Raw genomic sequence first — 17,658 nt, forward strand, 5'->3', positions numbered from 1 at the left:
TTGTGGGGCCGGTTGCAATGCCGAAAAATGCCCAAATATGGTAAATAAAATGAGCATACAAGGAAGGGTAGCAAATCCGTCAAATTTCCTTTCCAGGTACCTTACCACCAATTTGTCGGGGAGCTTCCCCACCCCGACTAGGCTACAGGGTCCGATATGAAGATAATTTGATCTCACATAGGTCATTGCTACTACGGTCTGCGTTGCACGTATAAATTGTTGCCCGGCTGTTCCCAATATCCTCCGTCGGCGGATAATAAAACGACCAAGACCCAGCCAGATACATATCATCACCATGGAGGTAATCCAGTCCTGAAACCCCCGTCAGTCAATTCTTGTCTAACAATAGAAGAACCCGTCTTTTGTCCTGCGCGCGGTTGGAGATGTTGTGATTGAGGACCGGCCCAAGCCAGAGCTCCAAGACCCTTACGATGTGATCGTTTATGTTGCGCAAACTGGTATCTGTGGAAGTGATGTGAGTGCTCCCCTCCTAAATATTTTTCGTCTTTGATATCTGTCCTAACAGAATCGACAGGTTCACTAGTATGGAATTTCTCCCGTTGCGATGAGGTGCTTAATCTAACGTGGTCTTTAGTTGGCAACGCGGTCGCATTGGCGACTACACGCTCACCGGCCCCATGGTTCTTGGTCATGAATCTTCCGGCGTAGTCATTAAGACAGGACATAAGGTCTCTCACTTAAAGCCGGGTGACCGCGTTGCTATCGAGCCTGGCGTTCCATGTCGACGGTGCGAATACTGCCGGAAGGGCTCCTACCACCTCTGCAGCAGCATGGCATTTGCGGCGACCCCACCATGGGATGGAACTCTTGCAAAGTACTACATCAACGCGTCAGATTTCTGCTATAAAATACCAGATTCGATGGACCTGGAGGAAGCGGCTATGGTGGAGCCTCTCTCGGTGGCTTGCGCCATCACAAAAACTGCCGATTTGTGTGCCCACCAGACCGTCTTAGTTCTGGGATGTGGACCTATCGGGGCCCTTTGCCAGGCTGTCGCTAAGGCTTACGGTGCTAAGACGGTCGTGGCTGTTGATATCGTTCAGTCTAGGCTTGATATTTCGAAGTCTTATGGCGTGGACCATTCCTTCATTCCTCCTCAGGCAGAGCCTGGTGCAGACCCTATGGAACATGCAGAAAAGGTTGCTGAAAGCATGAAGCAGCAACTCGAAATCAAAGAAGGATTTGACGTTGTTCTGGAGTGCTCTGGTGCCGAGCCTTGCATTCAGCTGGGCATATATGCTGCCAAACGAGGCGCGACCTTTGTCCAGGCAGGAATGGGTAAAGAGAACATCCTCTTCCCAATTACCGCAGTTTGCACCCGGGGCCTAGTCATGAAAGGTTCTATTAGATACCTTGCTGGATGCTATCCTGCTGCGATTGACTTGATTGGCAGTGGTAAGATTGACGTGAAGAAATTGATTACAAACCGTTTCAAGTTTGAGGAGGCGGTACAAGCCTTCGAGTTGGTCAAGGCTGGAAGACATGACGTTTTCAAAGTCATGATTGCTGGTGTGCAGTAGGATCGCGGTTGAACTTTCCACCCATGTCCACATACAGATTCTATTCTGATACTTTCGCTAGCATGTGCATTAACCCAAACAAACATGTTGTCAGTCAAATCGGGAAAGGATAGATGTAGCGGCTTAAGTCCACCCCCAATCGTCGTCATTTTTTCAATGCCCATTCCATTGAAAAATCCCAGCGGAACTGTATTTCTCAGAAGAGAAAGTGGATCGCTGAGATTTATATTGCAGAGAACCCTCCTTCAAAGGAGATTTTGTTGACTTGATCAGGCAAATCCATTGGTCCTGCTGGACTCTTTCTAGCTCACCGAATTTAGCAAGAAAAAACCAAAAGCTCGCGGTGGCTCCACTATCCAAGGAAAGATCTCTTAGCAGTAAAACACGGATATAAGCAACACCTAATATAAGAAAATCTCTAATGTGAGCAAAGGGACACGGTGTCCAAATTGATTTTACACATAAATTTGCTTACTACTACAAGATTAGGTCGTCGCTTAGGGAAAGAAATTTGGTCCTTATCTACTCTTATACAGCCAATCGTTATGAGGATTTTCTCCACGGAGAAATGGAAGGTATTCCGAGGACTCGCTTCATGGAAGTATTGAGTCTAAAAAAAATTGTGTAGAAACCAGAACACTAACTTGGTGATAAGCTGAAAGTCGTCACTGCATTTTCGCGCGAAACATCACAGAAAGTGTACGTTCAGCACAAGCTACATGAGAACGCCAGTCGAGTCGCCGACGTTCTTGACTAGAATACCGTTTTCTATGTATGCGGTGATGCTGCCAATATGGCCCGAGAACTACGGTTTGCGCTGGGCCAGATCATTGCAGACCGACAAAGACTCTCTAGGGATGAGAAGAAAGAAGCTATAAAGCAGCAGAAAGCTATCGGACGCTACCAAGAGGATGTGGGGTGACGATGAGTATTTTAGCTTCGCTAGATAGAGAATATGATTCTATGTGTTTGAAAGGGCCTTGTAGTATTCCTGTCGTCTAGAGCGCCTGCGAGGCAAGAGTGCAAGCCAGTAAATTGAAATAGTGAACTGATATCTACAAACTCTTCTCGGTGCAAAAGAAAGCCAAGGAATTGTGTTTCTTTATGAGAAGCTGACAGGATCGATGCTCTCGAAAGAGGGAGAACAAGACTGCCCCGCTATAGACGGAGATGGGGAGATAAGAGAAAGCTGAAGCAGCTGCAGACAACCTGAAAGCGGGAAGAGAAACAACGAAGCCCGCCGATGTTTCGCAAACCAGACAGATTACCCCAGTCTACTGTGTCAACATATTAGGTCTGACTTCCCCCCGTCACCCCCAGATCATCATTGTGGGGAAGCTGGAGGCGGGGTATGGGGCAATTGATCTTTAACCATTGAAGCACTCTCACGGCGGAAAATCTCCTATTTCAGATAACATGTGTATGCCATGTTTCCGCCACTGGGAAATACGGAAACTTGTTACGTCAAGTGCGTTTTCCGAAAATTTACTTGTCGCAGCCCATAAAGGCACGCGTAGGTCGGGGAAAAGCCATCTCGTCTCTGGATTGCAAGAGTTAACTCTAAATGCTATAAAATGAAAAAAGCGATTCTTTATTTTCACTTATTCAGAATCGGTTCCTCAGATCCGCAAAACCATACTCAACATGGTTCCTCAACTCCCTATGTTTGGCCGAGGGCGCACCCTTCAGGCGGCCATTACCCTTACGTGCGCAATGGCCTTCATTTTGTTTGGTTATGACCAGGGTGTATTCGGCGGCATTGTCAACAATGAAGATTGGATCAGCACCTTCCATAGTCCGAACAGTGGTCTCGAGGGGATTATCGTCTCCGTATATAATTTGGGTGCATTCTCCGGATGCATACTGACCGTCTTTACTGGAGAGAAGATGGGCAGACGCATGTCTATGTGGTTTGCAATGGTTTGGATTGTAGGTTGAGTCCCTTAGAGAACATCTCGGAACTGTAACTGACATGACCTAAGATTGTCGGAGCTATACTGCAGTCCACAGCGTACTCAGTGCCTCATCTGATTATTGCGCGATATGTTACCGGCATTGGCACTGGTGTGGAAACTTCAACCGGTATTGCTTGACAAAAGGCATATAGCTTGAGCAACTGCTGATTTCCGTATTAGTCCCTGTCTACCAAAGCGAGTTATGCGATGCCAACAAGCGCGGTAAACTCATTTCATCTGAAGTCTTCTTTATCGGCCTTGGCATTGTCATTGCATATTTCTTCGACTACGGCATGCTTCACCTCGACGGAGGTGTGGCTTGGAGAGTGCCTATCGCATGTCAGATTGTGTTCGCTCTGGTAATAGTCCAGGTCTAAGGCTCCAAAAGCCTGTGCTAACGAAAACAAGGCTGTGATCTTCTTTGTTCTGGGCATCCCGGAGAGCCCCCGTTGGCTGTATTATCACGACCGCTACGACGAAGCGCGTAAAGTTCTCTGTGATGTATGGAACGCTGAACTCGGCGATCCAGGGATCACTACCCAAGAAAGAGATATTTTACAAGTTATCGACCTCGAAAAAGACCACAGAGAGTATACATGGACCCGGATCTTCAAAAAAGATGAGGTTCAAACCCGTCGTCGAGTGCTTCTGGCCTGGGGCATGCAATTCATGAACCAAGTTTGCGGTATCAATCTCATCGTGTAAGTTCACAGTCAATCAGCGTTACAATTCTGGTGAATTCTAATCAACATACTGTAGGTACTTCATGCCATCTGCACTCCAAGACAACGTCGGCCTATCGCATAACATGTCCCAGTTGCTCGCTGGGGTGATCAACTGCATGTTCCTGGTTGGCGCAGCTATCCCTTCGTTCCTCCTGGATCGGATGGGTCGACGCGGCCCCATGATATACGGCTCCGCTGGTCTCGGGATCTGCATGCTATTCGTTGCCATACTGCTCAGCTTCCAATCCCCTGATCATTCGCACAGCTTAACTCACGCGACAGCCTCGGCAAGTATCGCCTTCTTCTTCGCATACATGATCATCTACTCCGCGACTGCTGCGGTTGTACCTTGGGCATACGTGCCAGAAATTCTTCCTCTGCATGCCAGAGCAAAGGGAACAGCTATTGGCATTTCTTCAAACTGGCTCTGGAACTTTGCGGTTGTTATGATCACGCCTACTATTATCGATCGCCTGAAGTGGAAGGCCTACCTCATTTTTATGTGCACTAACTTTGCTTTCATTCCTCTGGTCTATTTCTTCTACCCGGAGACTACCAATCTCACTCTGGAAGAAGTCGACTATCTATTCATTGAAGGCGGATGCTCAGCTTCGGTCGCGTCCGTGTCAAAACATGTTGCTAATCCTCTTAGTGGTCGGGAAAACTTGCAGCTTGTAGAGGAAGAGCATGAAAAAGACATCTCGGTGGGTCATCTAGAAACGCAGATAAGCAATGAGGTGTAAAACGGAAACATTGTACAGACCAAATGCACTCACAACATCATCAAGACATTGGATGGAGTAGCAGATGTTGCGAAATAGGAAAGTTCGGGCGTCGGCGGCAGCAGGATTGTTTTATGGCGTCTGATTCAACCGTAAACCCTCATTAAAGCCTGGCTCATATGCAACACCAATGCCTGATCCCGCAATTACCTCTTGAAATATCTTTCAGTGAATGCCTGAGAACATGTGAGGCAACTACAACCTTAGGAATGAGTCCCTACAGGTGTCTCCAGCGACACAATCCCCACTTGAGACGCTGAAACAGGCTCCCAAATTGATAAAATAACCTTACACGTATAAAACCTTGTTTCCAGCTCCGAGTTCTGTTACCGGAGGCAATGTCGACGAGCAGCTGACTTGGACTTTTTGGACCGATAATCCTGTTCCTTTGCCGGACATGTAAATAGTCGAAGTATACGCCGATGGGCAGTGCAAGACCGTCATTTTAATCTGCGAAGAAGCTAGACAAGAAGGCTGTTTGGACAATGAGCCTTGGCAAGCTATTTCATGTCCTAAAATAATTGAGATATGCAGACCCGACAGACAGAGACATAGAACAGGATGATCGTTTCCGAAAAAAGTTATTTTTCGCCGAGGGAGGCGGCTAAAATATTGGCGAGCCGAAATCCCGAATTGGCGCTCGGGAAAGCAAAACTAAGTTAACCTATTTAGTAGGGTGACTAAGCTATTCCACGTGACCATACCGAATACGGTAGGCCTCCAACGTGAACTCCTAGCGGAGTGCCATTACACTTCGGCCCCCGCCAAATCACGCGAGATGACAATCTGGGGATGTAGCAATAATTATGCCGCAGGTATCCTGATGTCGTCTGACCAAAAGAGCTCAATATGCCCCGCAATGCATACCGAAAATCCTGCAATCCGTGCAAAGAACGCCACCTCCGGTGTGATCGAAAGGAGCCCTCGTGCTCCAATTGCAGAAGGTCAAAGTATCTGATAAACTGCAGTTATGAGCCTGTGAAGTTCAAATTTCGGACTTCTCTCATACCCCCGTCAAGAAGGGTTAACAAACAGAGCACTCGATCATCGGACCCACAACCATCCTCTCCGAGTTCTGCCCCGGAGAACCTGGAAGATTCCGAGGTACACGGATCCCCGAACATCGGAATCAGTGGACAAAACATTCCCCTGGAGTCTGGCTATCTACAAGGGGATTTTAACTCGTCGACAACTCGGTCAAGGCTTCTCGTACAGAATGCCCCGGTTGACACGACTATTTTGGATGAAAACCTTGGCCAGGCTTCATTGCCTACAACCTGCCTTCCGAATACACCATCCCTATCCAACCCCACGATATTGAGCGTTCAACCTCATGCCACTCCTGATAAAGCAGAAGCTTACATCTATAGTTTCTACCTGCAAACAGCTGGACCTTGGGTAAGCCAGACCATCTGTACGGAGGATGCAGAACTCGGAGCTGAGAACTCTAGTTGGACATAGTATCTCCAAATCGGTTCTTCGGCATCCATGTCCCACAAATTGCAGCCAATGAACCGGCGCTCTTTTCTGCCTGTCTGGCGTATGCGTCACAGGTGCTCTATTTGCATAATCGCATCCCAAGTCGGATCAAAGAAAGCTTGCATGATCGGGCAGTGACGCAGCTTACTCCTATGCTCACCTCGTTCCACGAAGGCCACCCACTCGGATCTATTCTTGCCACAACTGTCCTCCTTCGCATGTCCGAACAGTTTCTAGAGCTTGGTGAAGATCACCAACATCACCTTTATGGGAGCTCCACTCTTTTTCAGGTCTGCTTGGATGAATGGTCGTTATTTGACGATTCTCTGTCCAGCACTTCATTTTGGGCATACCTAAGAGGCAGTATCCGAGTTTCCTTCATGCTGGAGAGGCCATCTCCTTTTGAATTAGGCAGATCAAATATTTTGCAAGATCTTTTTAAAAATAGCAAAATGACTGATGAGGCCTACACTAACGCCATCACCTATCTGCTGGCTGAGATATGCACTGTGTTCTGGGGACAGACGGACTCTGCCGTGGATATCACCTCAAAGATGAAGAGCTTGGAGGGCGCAATATACAAGTGGAGAGACCATCTTCCAGCATCATTCCAACCTTGGTATATCGAGTTTGGAGAGAATGACACATTTCCAGATGTGCGTTATCTAGCACCGTGGCACTGTAAGTCCGGAGCTCACATCACTACGAACAAAACCCCTAACTGCGCTGAAAGGCGTTGGATGGCAATTCTTTTACGCCGCTCAGATCATGTTCGCTGTCTATTCCCCTACAATCCCCGAGGGATTAAACGTTTTCAATTTGACGAGGGCGATAGAAGTGAGCCCACATCATATCTTCATATCTTCACTTCTCAGCTGACGTCTGCGCCTTTAGGAGAAGATTGCTATGCCCGCCCGTTGGCTATGTGGTACAACATCATCTTCAGGAGACTGCGGCGTGAAAATCAATGGTAGTCACCTTGTTGCCTGGAGCGCTCAGTTTGTCACGGGAAGGGCAGAACAGAGTGCTATTCTCAACATGCTTATTTCTCTGTGGGAAGAAACTGGATGGCCGAATCAAACAAGTTGTTCACGACTCAAGGGTCTTTGGAACGGCACGCGGCGGCATTGGACGAGCGATGAGGTGTCTACTTGACATAAATATTGTAATATAACTAGTAAAATTCATGCCCATCAAACTAGATTAGTCACTGATGGACTGAGATATTTGACAAGATTGCCGGCGTGGATTCAATGGTATTCCTCAGCTAAATGTATGAAACAAAATGGCGCACATTTCTAGATACTCTAGGAATCAAAGGAAGAAGCACTCTAGATGCATTCAATAATCCACGGATATATATACGGAAGATAGAATTGATGTAATGGTACTCCCCAGAAAAAAAGGCGAAGTGCCGCGTCGGAACTTGCCTCCCCACGATAAACAAGTTCCGAAATATTCCCTTATTGAGGAAATAGCTCCGAATCTGAGAGCTCTTCACATAGACACACAGTTCCGTCGTTTCAAGGAAGGCGTGGGTGTTCTAGTCTGGTGTTCTGATCATGGGTCTCACTCAGTTCAGACGGTTAGTGTCCTGTTTGCGTAGTACCAGAATGTATCTCATTGAACTGAGAATCGCAGTTATAAATCGTAACTTCTTCTGTCACGACTTCACTTCTCATTAACACAGTAAATGCTCTTACTGATCTTCACAAAATCTGAAGTTTCCGATTATAACTTGCACTGAGCAATACATACAGAATCCTTTATAAGGAGGTATGGTCTGCCAGATTTCCTTTCTTCCCAAAGTTGCTGACAGTTTGCATGTCGTCAGTTGCAAGACGAAAGCCTTCCCTTATATACTGGAAGTTTCCTGAAGATATCTTAAGTCTGCTCGGCAAACTTCACAAAATATCTTGGAGACCATTATGGTGCTTCTCGATTGTACGTTATTGCTAGGGGCGCACGCCAGATCATACCACTTTTCGAAATGACTCTGACCTTGTATACAGACAACATAGCCCATGTAGGGCTCATTACACTGGCTATTGCTCTTTTGTCTCCAATCGCCATCTATTTTAGAGACGCCAAAGGTGTTCGAAAATATCCTGCCGCCGGGCCATGCGGCATTGCTGCCTTCACCCCACTGTGGCTGATGTATTACAACTGGTACGGCACACGATGGAAGGCCGTTCAGAACGCACATGAGAAACTTGGAACCGTCGTCAGGATTTCTCCAAACCACCTTTCATTTACTGATCCAGCTGCCTACAAAGACATTTACGGTCAAAAAGCAAATATAGTCAAGGACATATTCTACAGTAACATGGCTGGCAACACCCCAAACATGGCAGACGCAACAGACCGCGCGGACCACGCGAGGAAGAGGAAGTATTTTGCAGCCATATTCTCAGCCAAGAATGTCGGTACATTGGAGCCTCGTGTCAAAACTTGCGTTCAGAAGATCTTGAACTGCCTGGGGCATAAGGCGAAAGGCGAGAAAGTGGCAGTGACAGATCGCTTCGATACCCGCAAAGACGGCAGCTTCGATGTTCGCCCCTGGTTTAACATGTTCACTTATGATGCCATCAGCTCAATGATGTGGTCAGAAAGCTTTGGATTCCTCGATAAGGGCGATGATCTATGCATTGCAGAATTACCCAGCGGCGAAACGAAGGAAGTACATGCCATGGAGACATTCCAAACTGGTGTATGGTTTAGCGTTTTTTGCGCCCACCTTCCTCTTTTCGCATACAACATTTTTCGCCTTTTGACAAGCATGTCCAAACTGACACGTTCGGCTGAAGACTTTGGAAATGTATGTCGTGGCTAGATGTCTTCCATGTGGCGAAATCAACGGACATCTTTCAACTTTGATGCTTAAATGCTGACGAATTCATCTACAGATAGCACGACACAAGACAAATAAACGGCTTAAGTTCTCTCCTGAGGAACCCGATATCTTCTCACAGTTTCCCGTGGAGGCCGATGAAAAAGGTCGCATGCCATTACCAATGTGGGAGATTGTTGCAGAGAGTAGCGTAATGCTGAATGCAGGTGTGCTCGCTCACTTCTTATCATCTATTCAGTCATGCTTCTTGATCTAATCACTAGTATCGATAGGCAATGACACCACCCAAACAACGTTGACCAACAATATCCTGGTTCTGGCTACCCATCCTCAGGTACAGACTAAACTGCGCACAGCCTTAATGAACAATATTCCAGCCAACGAAAGGCCTGTTGCCTCATACTTGACCCTTAGCCAAATTCCCTACCTAAGGGCAGTTCTGGATGAGACGTTCCGTGTCCTCACACCCCAGCGATTTGGATTACCACGAAGAACTGTTGGTTTTTCCACGATTGCCGGTCATTGTATCGCACCGGAAGTGACTGTGTCATCCCCTTTGAGCGAGCTTCATGCCAACCCAAGCTTGTTCTCCAAACCACGAGAATGGATCCCCGAGCGGTGGCTCGCAGATAATCCGGATTTCACAGATGTGGAGAGACGCAACCTCAAAGACTTCGTCATGCCATTCACGACGGGCACAAGGGCCTGTATCGGCCGTAATTTAGCGTATATGGAAATCAGCATCACGTTGGCGGCGTTGGTCATGTCGTTTGAGTGGAAAATGGCAGATGGCCCGATAGAGGACAACTTTGGTCAGTTTGAGCGTATCACATCGAACCCGACCAAATTGTACGTGAAGGCTACTCCACTTATGTAGCGGTGGACATTAACGGGAGCTTGTAAAGGTCACTTTTCTTTTTCTGGCTTGCATGCATGTCAATTTTCAGAGGTTGCTGTATGTAATATCTCATCGAGTTGCACCCAGATAACAAAACACGGCCTTTTAAATGACTGTTAAGGACTTTGGAAGCTAAGAACTATTGTTACTTGTGTCCACATACAGTCATAATGCTCCCTAGGCACCAAGAGAGAATTATTCTATCTTTAACAGCCGGCCGTTCGATGGTAGATCAGAATGAAATCCTTTCAATGTTCGAACTGTAAGCTCAAATTGTCAGAATGCGAAGGGATCCAATGGCGGTCGAGTCTAATCCCGGATGCGATCTACAATTCAGTGAGGTTGAGTTTCATTTTAACGGCGAAAGATCCCTGACTCGCCGAACCTCCCCAAATCGGCCGGGTCTCAAAACTACGGAAGTACTGTCAGTGAGTAGAAAAGATAAACGGAAATTTACGATGTTGGGATAAATTGCTATTGTTGTGATAAGCTCGGCCGCGTTCGCGGTGAAGTGTGAGTGAAGACTCATTGGCAGAGTACAAGCACAGAACATCGTGTCTCCATAACGAAACCCCGACCTGCTGTTTTGGTGATAGTTAATCGTTTCTAGTGCTTGGCTTAATGCCCGAGAGTGTATCAGGAATCAACTCTGCGGTTATTAAGTCGAAGGGAGCTCGGATATGCTTCAATTCGCCGTATTTTTTCCCATTTCGGCAGTCGGGTGAATGTTCTGTATATGGTCGCCTTTTCTAAAAGAAAGCAATGGTAATTTCACGACTCTGTCCACCCTGGTTAGAAGAACCACTGTCTTACATTATTTAAGACGGCTCCCTTTTCATCCTGAAGATTGACCAACCAATTATCAATTATAAATATTTCTATCCTCTTAACATTGCGTCTCTTTCAACCACGGATCATCGGATTACCTTCAAGATGCCTCTGTATCAGCCACCGGACCCCAACACGCATGTGCTCAGCCAATTTTCCCTTAAAGGCAAGGTGGCCGCCGTAACAGGTGGCGCCCGTGGTATTGGCCAAGAGGCTGTTCGGGGTTTGGCTGAAGCTGGAGCCGACGTTGCCCTGATCTACACTTCAAGCTCTGGTGCAATTGACGTCGCTGCAAAGATAGCTGCAGAGACAGGGCAGAGGGTGAAGGCTTACCATTCAGATGTTACTTCACGGGCTGAGATTGCGACCACTATCGAACAGATTGCAACCGAGTTTGGCAACGGTCATTTGGACATAGTGGTTGCAAACGCTGGTATCTGCACAAACTGCCCTAATCTCGAGTATGATGAAAACACCTGGGCCCGTGACAATCGAGTCAACTACGACGGAGTAATGTGGACCGCGCAGGCTGCTGGCAAGATTTTCAAAAAGCAGGGTAAGGGCAATCTGATTATCACTGCATCAATCAGTTCTATCCTCGTCAATATCCCGCAGAGACAAGCTGCATATAATGCCTCAAAAGCTGCGGCGGTACAACTAGCGAAAAGCTTGGCTGTTGAATGGACGGACTTTGCTCGGGTCAACTGCATTTCTCCCGGCTTCATAATGACGAAGAGTAAGTCTCCTACTAGCCAAAAACCTATAGCCAACGAGGCCGCAAACTTTCTGACATCACGCGTTTCGATTACAGTGCTCACCCTGCAGCCGAAGGAGCTCTTTGAGAAGTGGTTAAATATGATACCAGGTCGACGGATCTGCAACCCTGCTGAACTAAAAGGTGTACGTACTTTCATCCTTTTAGACACACTGCGGTGTCCGTTTTAATTCGTATCTAGGCTTACGTCTTTTTGGCGAGCGACTCCTGCTGCTATATGACCGGTGCGAATATCATCATAGACGGAGGCTATACCTTGACTTAATGCTGCACTAAACAAAGCGTGTTTGACATTATGTATGTACGGGATTCGTGGATATCTAATTAGCCTCACAATCTGCGGCAATTGCCTCATATATTGGTCTCCCCACAGGTCTCTCCTGCTTTTGCTGTTGGCACAATGCCTGGGGCATTAGTTGTCGGGTTCGTGAGACATCAGCGCATTTCGCTCTTTCCCTGCCTCTTCAGGCTACCTGCAGCGCTTTGCCTTTCTCTTGTCTTCTACCTCTTGTTAGATATAGAATAGAGGTCTCTCTCACGGACCTTAAAAGGCAGGGAAGAGTAAAACATCTAGTCTCATTTGTCGACGTATGATTAGATCTTACAAACTAGGTGGAGCTGACGCAACCGCTTAGAAACCACCGTTGTATGGCGCTAGAAACATTAATCTTTCGACTGCTTGTTTTTGATTGGAAGAGAAACTATCATCCAGTTGCGTTAGCGCTGGATCATGAACATACCACCACAGGTCGGTATAGTGGATTTGCATATAACCTTCACACCCTCCTGGTCACTCACGCAAGAAATATGCACTTGTCGTTACCTCAGCAAATCTCGCATCTTTACCGATAATGCCCTGTGACAATGCACACCTGAACACGACATACCTGACCTCAGCGGGCAAGTCATTATCGCCACAGGACCAATGTAGAAAGAGGAAAAGGACAGGGAATCAAATAAGAGGAAAAGTCACGTGGTGTGAGCCATCATGGGGCAATGGGACCAACGGGGACAACAGTCAAACGGCTCGAGCCCTTTACAACTTTCCTTCCTTTCCTTCCTTCAACGATTTGTTTTTGTACATAGCCTATTTTATAGGTTCTACGCGTCAGCCCCTAACAAACAGTACAGCAGAAGGCTAGTAATACGCCCTTGTGCCGTAGATTAGAAAGCTTAAATTATAAAAATAATAAGAGGTGAATTAACACTAGGGCTATTAATAAAGACTGTTTCTATTAGCAAAGTTGGCTAGCCAAAATATCAAGATTTTCTACCTTTCGTATTGCGATACCGGCCACGTTGGCCACTAGCTGCGATATAGCAAATAAACTAATTATAATAAAGCAGTTTTTACTTAATATAAACTAGTACAGTCAGCTCACGCCCTAATATTAGAATTATTAAAAACTTACTGTAATTGCTATATTACTATCGTCTGGAGCACTACCTATGCACAAAGTAGTAATAAACTCTTCGGGAAACAGCAGAAAAGAGAGTTTAAGACCAGTGCTCCATTGTCCGAGTAGGTGTGATTTATATTTGCAGATAAATACCATCGAGCTTATAGCGAATCTGCCCAGGCCAGGCTCTATGTATATATTAACAACGGTGAATCTGCTAGAAGTTGGTCGTAAATATTCATAATAGGCGTAAGCCATAACCACACTTACACCGGTAGTATAGTTAGAACAGGGTAAAAGAAACGATCACGAGATTTTAAGTAAAGTAAAAGGTTCGCTGAACTATATTATTTCATGCCAGTTCTACCACCTTTTTATCCTATTAGGCAGTTAGTAGGTCAGCAAATATTAAGTAATCCTAGGGCCGCCGGCGGAAAAATTAAAAAAAAAAATAACATCACAGGATATTACGAGCTCACTTTTTAATGATTCCCACTCAACACGGCTAAAACCACTGTTTTCCGGATAGGTACCATGCCAGTGGCATGCCGCTATGGATGCCAGCCAAGCACATCTCTAATTTAAATAGCAGTAAAACATTTAGGAACCGTTGCTATATATAGGCTCTTAATACCTCCCGTGCCAACAGAGCTCTCGATATTTAGCCCCTGTAGCCAATCGATATTCCGTTGAATACATAATACCGGTAATAACGAAGCCATGAAATGCGAATATAAGCTGCGACATATCCTTGATTGGTAGCATATATGGTTTTACTAGATTTAAAAAACCGCAATCTAATAATGCGGCATATGGCACATATATGCCCAGGAAGGAGGTACTAGAGTAAGTGGGTTTTTTTATTACTGTTATAACTATTTAAACATTGTCCCAAACTGCCCTATAATTTGCGGTCCATTGATATCATGGCTGGTTTCGTGTGACCTTCCTTTCAATGGTTTATATATTAATTTCGAAGTCTCCGTTCGCTTATAGGTTGTATTTGCGACTTATTTCCATCCACAAACGTGGAGTGGGACCGAAACAATGGACCTCTTTAAGGTTGATAACATCCTCTTCTTGATCAAGAAAGGCAGAGACTCTCTCAAAGAGCTCAAACGGTAAGTAAAATAGATTTCTTCTCGCAGCTCTTCCCCCATTACTCCTCAGCATAACAAAGACATCCGCATCAAGGTCACCAGTTGGGAAGGCGGAGGGACTTGTGTTAAGGAAGGGAAGAGATTATAGCGATATTCTGAGACACGACTGATCCAGTGCTGACTGAAATCCTTGCACCTTAGAGCCCGCTTGGATAGACCAGCATTCGATGTGAACCGAGAACGCCTGCAGGACATAGCCGTGGACGTTCGCATCCGCATAATCGCGTTGAAGCAACTTCCCTATGCCAATCCCATTCTGGACGGCTTCCCGACGCAGGTAGTTCCTACGAAGCATTCAGCTATCGTTGCACAAAAAGCAAGCCAGACCGATGTCCTTGGGGCCCTTTGTCAATATACGAGTGGCTTCCCTACTCTCTATATATAGATAATCCTGATCTCCCTTCGAATAAGACGATCAAGGATTAGTCTCTAATATATCTTACTATAAGTTACCGTGATACTTTATCTAGCTGACAGTCAAATCTACCCTGACAAGAAGATTCATCACAACAACCCAATAAAAAATATTTTTAAGCCTTAGCCTCAAATCTGCGAAGCCTGAAGTCCAGTGTTTTATCTCTAAGTCTTATTCTTAGGACAATAGGGATTTCTATATATATCGCTAATGTATTTATGTAACTATCCCCTATCACGCACTGCTGAATGGCTTCGCACCGAAAAAAAAAAAAAGAAAAAGAAAAGAAAAAGAAAAGGCGGTAACATAATAGCAAGTCAGAAAAGCAAAAATGCAATTTTTTTTTGCATTAGTCCAAGTAGCTGCCTTGTCCCCCCCCCCCAAAAACCCCTAAGCTCAACATATTTCTCCGCACCCGACATCTTTCCTCGCATGTCTATAGTTGTAAGTGTACATCTGCGGGAGATCATGATGGATCTCTATCTGACAACTCCGTGTCAGGGCCTGGGCCGAACCCTGCCTGAGGCACCAAGACGTTGTTCATTGTTGATCCCACAACATAGAGATATTCCCACATTACCTGTACGATAGAATTCTTCTTTCCTTCCTTCCTTCTCTACGTCTGATGTTTCGTTAGATCGCCACCTGAGATATAATCTATCTATTTTACCAAGGTGTACAGGACCATCACACTCCGGCTGCCATGAATAAGCAGCTCTACCTGAACGTCCGATCTAAACCCATGTGAAGTAAACGAGACATGGGTGCCTATTCAGACGAGTCTGTGGCGCTGGGTCAGGTGCCAAAGAATACGCTTGCTTATGTAAATCTGAACCTTGTCTTTTTCGCATGTTGCACACAGTGCGCGACGGCTGGTCAGATATAAAACAATCTCAAGGCACCCTCTCAAGTCAAATCCCAAATTTGCACTTCGGCCAATACTTGTTCCCAGCTGACTTGCGTCAATGACGGCCCAGAAGCTGCAATAGAGCAATACAAAGTGATTGGTATATGTAATGTACTTCTCTAGCTACACTTGGAAAGAAGTATACCATAATATCTTATTGGTTCTAATCCCTACCAAAGCTCGTTACTCGATACAAGACCGTGGTGACCAGGACCCTGTAGTCCTTCACACGTAATGATAAAGCGACGCCTCTCAGGCTATCTCCCGTGCCTGCTCCTGAAAAAAAAAAAAAAAAAAAAAAAAAAAAAAAAAAAAAAAAGAATCTCGTGGGACTCCTTCATCCCTATCGTGGCAGTTGAAAGAATGTTGCATATTGCCCCACCGAGCGAAGCCGCTAGGAGACAATCTAATCCACCATGTTATAGTGGTATGCTTTAATAATTTCAGCGGTTGACCTGCGTCAAGCACATCCTGCTCCACAGAGCTGAGACATTTGCCATGGGCACTCCAACGACCTGACTTATGATGATGAGATGGGCTACTAAAGCACTTGTAGATCTTCACGTGTTACGATGCTGTTGCATCCACCATTGGCTCAATCGAACCACCAAGTTCCTCAGGCCAAGAAATCGCTTCCAAAGCGAGATTAAGCCCAAGAACCTGATTATCCTACACCTAGCCGTTGAAGGCGGATTTGAAACTCCAAATCCTGTCAGTTTTCCATCTGGAGTGGCCGGCTGCGTACAATATTTTCAACATCGATCCAACAGCGCCATTTTTAGCACTGCTGGGGGATGTTGATTATGTCAAAGACGAGGGTCTTCCTTTTTCTCCGCAAGCAGTTAGCAATATTCTGGATCGTCTTTTTGGTTCTAGACAACCATGAAGCCTATCATAGCAATTTATGCTCTGGTGGGTTACGTTAAAGACCGTGTAGTGACGTGGAAGCCCAGACTAACTGGAGAGAAGATTTACTCCATAATTAAATTTACTTTGAGTTATTTTTGTGTACAGAATCAGAAGAACTAGACTGATAGATTATTATTGCGCTGCCAAGAGGAGTGGCGTGGTATAGCTAGAAAGTATTTGATATGTTTCAATTGGCCCTGTATATCTCTTGAACAAGTGCGCTTCGCTGCCGTCATAATACCCTCACATGTACGACCCTTCTCTACTATCTGTATTGGATCTTGTAAAGGAAGGCCCCAAAATCAGTGGCATATGGATCCTACCAGTTTGTAATATCAGTAAAGTTCTTGGTACAGACTGGAAGTGGTAAACAACATATTCTCAAACCCTATATCGATAAACAGAAACCAGAAACAGATTTACCTCTATAGTGTGGGCCCATACGTGAAGGTGTCTCCAAAAAGACCATCGACTTTTTGACACTTGCCAACCTTGGCGAACACAAGACTGGTGAACGTTTAAGCACTTGGGGAATGGGTGGGGAGGCGATACTGCCTATTTTATTGAGGGTAAAGGAGATTATTGCGAATGAGATCCCAAGACCAGTGAGACCAATGTTGACCACCTGTGGCCAAACAACAATTCAACAAGCTAACTGGATTTTTTTTAGGTCACTTAAACCGCGTTTGACCCAATCTAGTGATCCTTAGACCAATAAGATATCGGTATTCCTTTATGCTGAGTCCTTATCGAATTGCGTGTACTCGTTCTGTCATACAAATTATGAAGTGAATACGCAGTTCATCAATATTCATAATACCGTAGTGGAACTGGGCGCCGGGATTAATACATTTTGGAATGTTTAACTAAGGAATACTTTACCGAAATCCTTTCAGCGAAGCACTTCTCTACAGAACTGGGGTTAATCAAGAATGGTTGGTCTATGTTTATCTTTCTAGCTACTAAGTAAAATGATCACAAAAGTCCACAGCCTAGGATACAGTAGTATCGAAGTCAGCAATATTTAGACTGC

General features: G+C 45.6%; 5 protein-coding genes across 5 annotated transcripts; all 5 read left to right on the plus strand.

Moving 5' to 3' along the window:
* Positions 1-295: 295 nt before the first annotated feature.
* ATNIH1004_003383 (NAD(P)-dependent alcohol dehydrogenase) lies at positions 296-1,541 on the plus strand (the record flags this gene model as incomplete). Its single annotated transcript, XM_033568061.1, has 4 exons — positions 296-301; positions 350-475; positions 536-543; positions 596-1,541. The coding sequence occupies 4 exons, from the start codon at positions 296-298 to the stop codon at positions 1,539-1,541; spliced, it is 1,086 nt and encodes a 361-aa protein (XP_033430056.1).
* Positions 1,542-3,185: 1,644 nt separating this feature from the next.
* Positions 3,186-7,637, plus strand: ATNIH1004_003384 (uncharacterized protein; the record flags this gene model as incomplete). The annotated part of the gene is made up of 9 exons (XM_033568062.1): positions 3,186-3,470; positions 3,524-3,623; positions 3,677-3,855; positions 3,905-4,197; positions 4,256-4,925; positions 6,039-6,401; positions 6,455-7,163; positions 7,216-7,319; positions 7,377-7,637. 9 exons carry the CDS (start codon positions 3,186-3,188, stop codon positions 7,635-7,637), a joined length of 2,964 nt encoding a protein of 987 aa, XP_033430057.1.
* Positions 7,638-8,410: 773 nt separating this feature from the next.
* Positions 8,411-10,210, plus strand: ATNIH1004_003385 (uncharacterized protein; the record flags this gene model as incomplete). Its single annotated transcript, XM_033568063.1, has 4 exons — positions 8,411-8,426; positions 8,495-9,300; positions 9,389-9,539; positions 9,606-10,210. The coding sequence occupies 4 exons, from the start codon at positions 8,411-8,413 to the stop codon at positions 10,208-10,210; spliced, it is 1,578 nt and encodes a 525-aa protein (XP_033430058.1).
* A 954-nt stretch (positions 10,211-11,164) lies between these two features.
* Positions 11,165-12,099, plus strand: ATNIH1004_003386 (uncharacterized protein; the record flags this gene model as incomplete). The annotated part of the gene is made up of 3 exons (XM_033568064.1): positions 11,165-11,795; positions 11,871-11,957; positions 12,077-12,099. The coding sequence occupies 3 exons, from the start codon at positions 11,165-11,167 to the stop codon at positions 12,097-12,099; spliced, it is 741 nt and encodes a 246-aa protein (XP_033430059.1).
* A 2,182-nt stretch (positions 12,100-14,281) lies between these two features.
* ATNIH1004_003387 (uncharacterized protein) lies at positions 14,282-14,779 on the plus strand (the record flags this gene model as incomplete). The annotated part of the gene is made up of 2 exons (XM_033568065.1): positions 14,282-14,355; positions 14,536-14,779. The coding sequence occupies 2 exons, from the start codon at positions 14,282-14,284 to the stop codon at positions 14,777-14,779; spliced, it is 318 nt and encodes a 105-aa protein (XP_033430060.1).
* Positions 14,780-17,658: the final 2,879 nt, after the last annotated feature.

This window comes from Aspergillus tanneri, assembly GCF_003426965.1.
Source record: "Aspergillus tanneri strain NIH1004 chromosome Unknown AapTan_1_pilon_pilon_pilon, whole genome shotgun sequence".
Lineage (NCBI taxonomy): Eukaryota > Fungi > Ascomycota > Eurotiomycetes > Eurotiales > Aspergillaceae > Aspergillus > Aspergillus tanneri.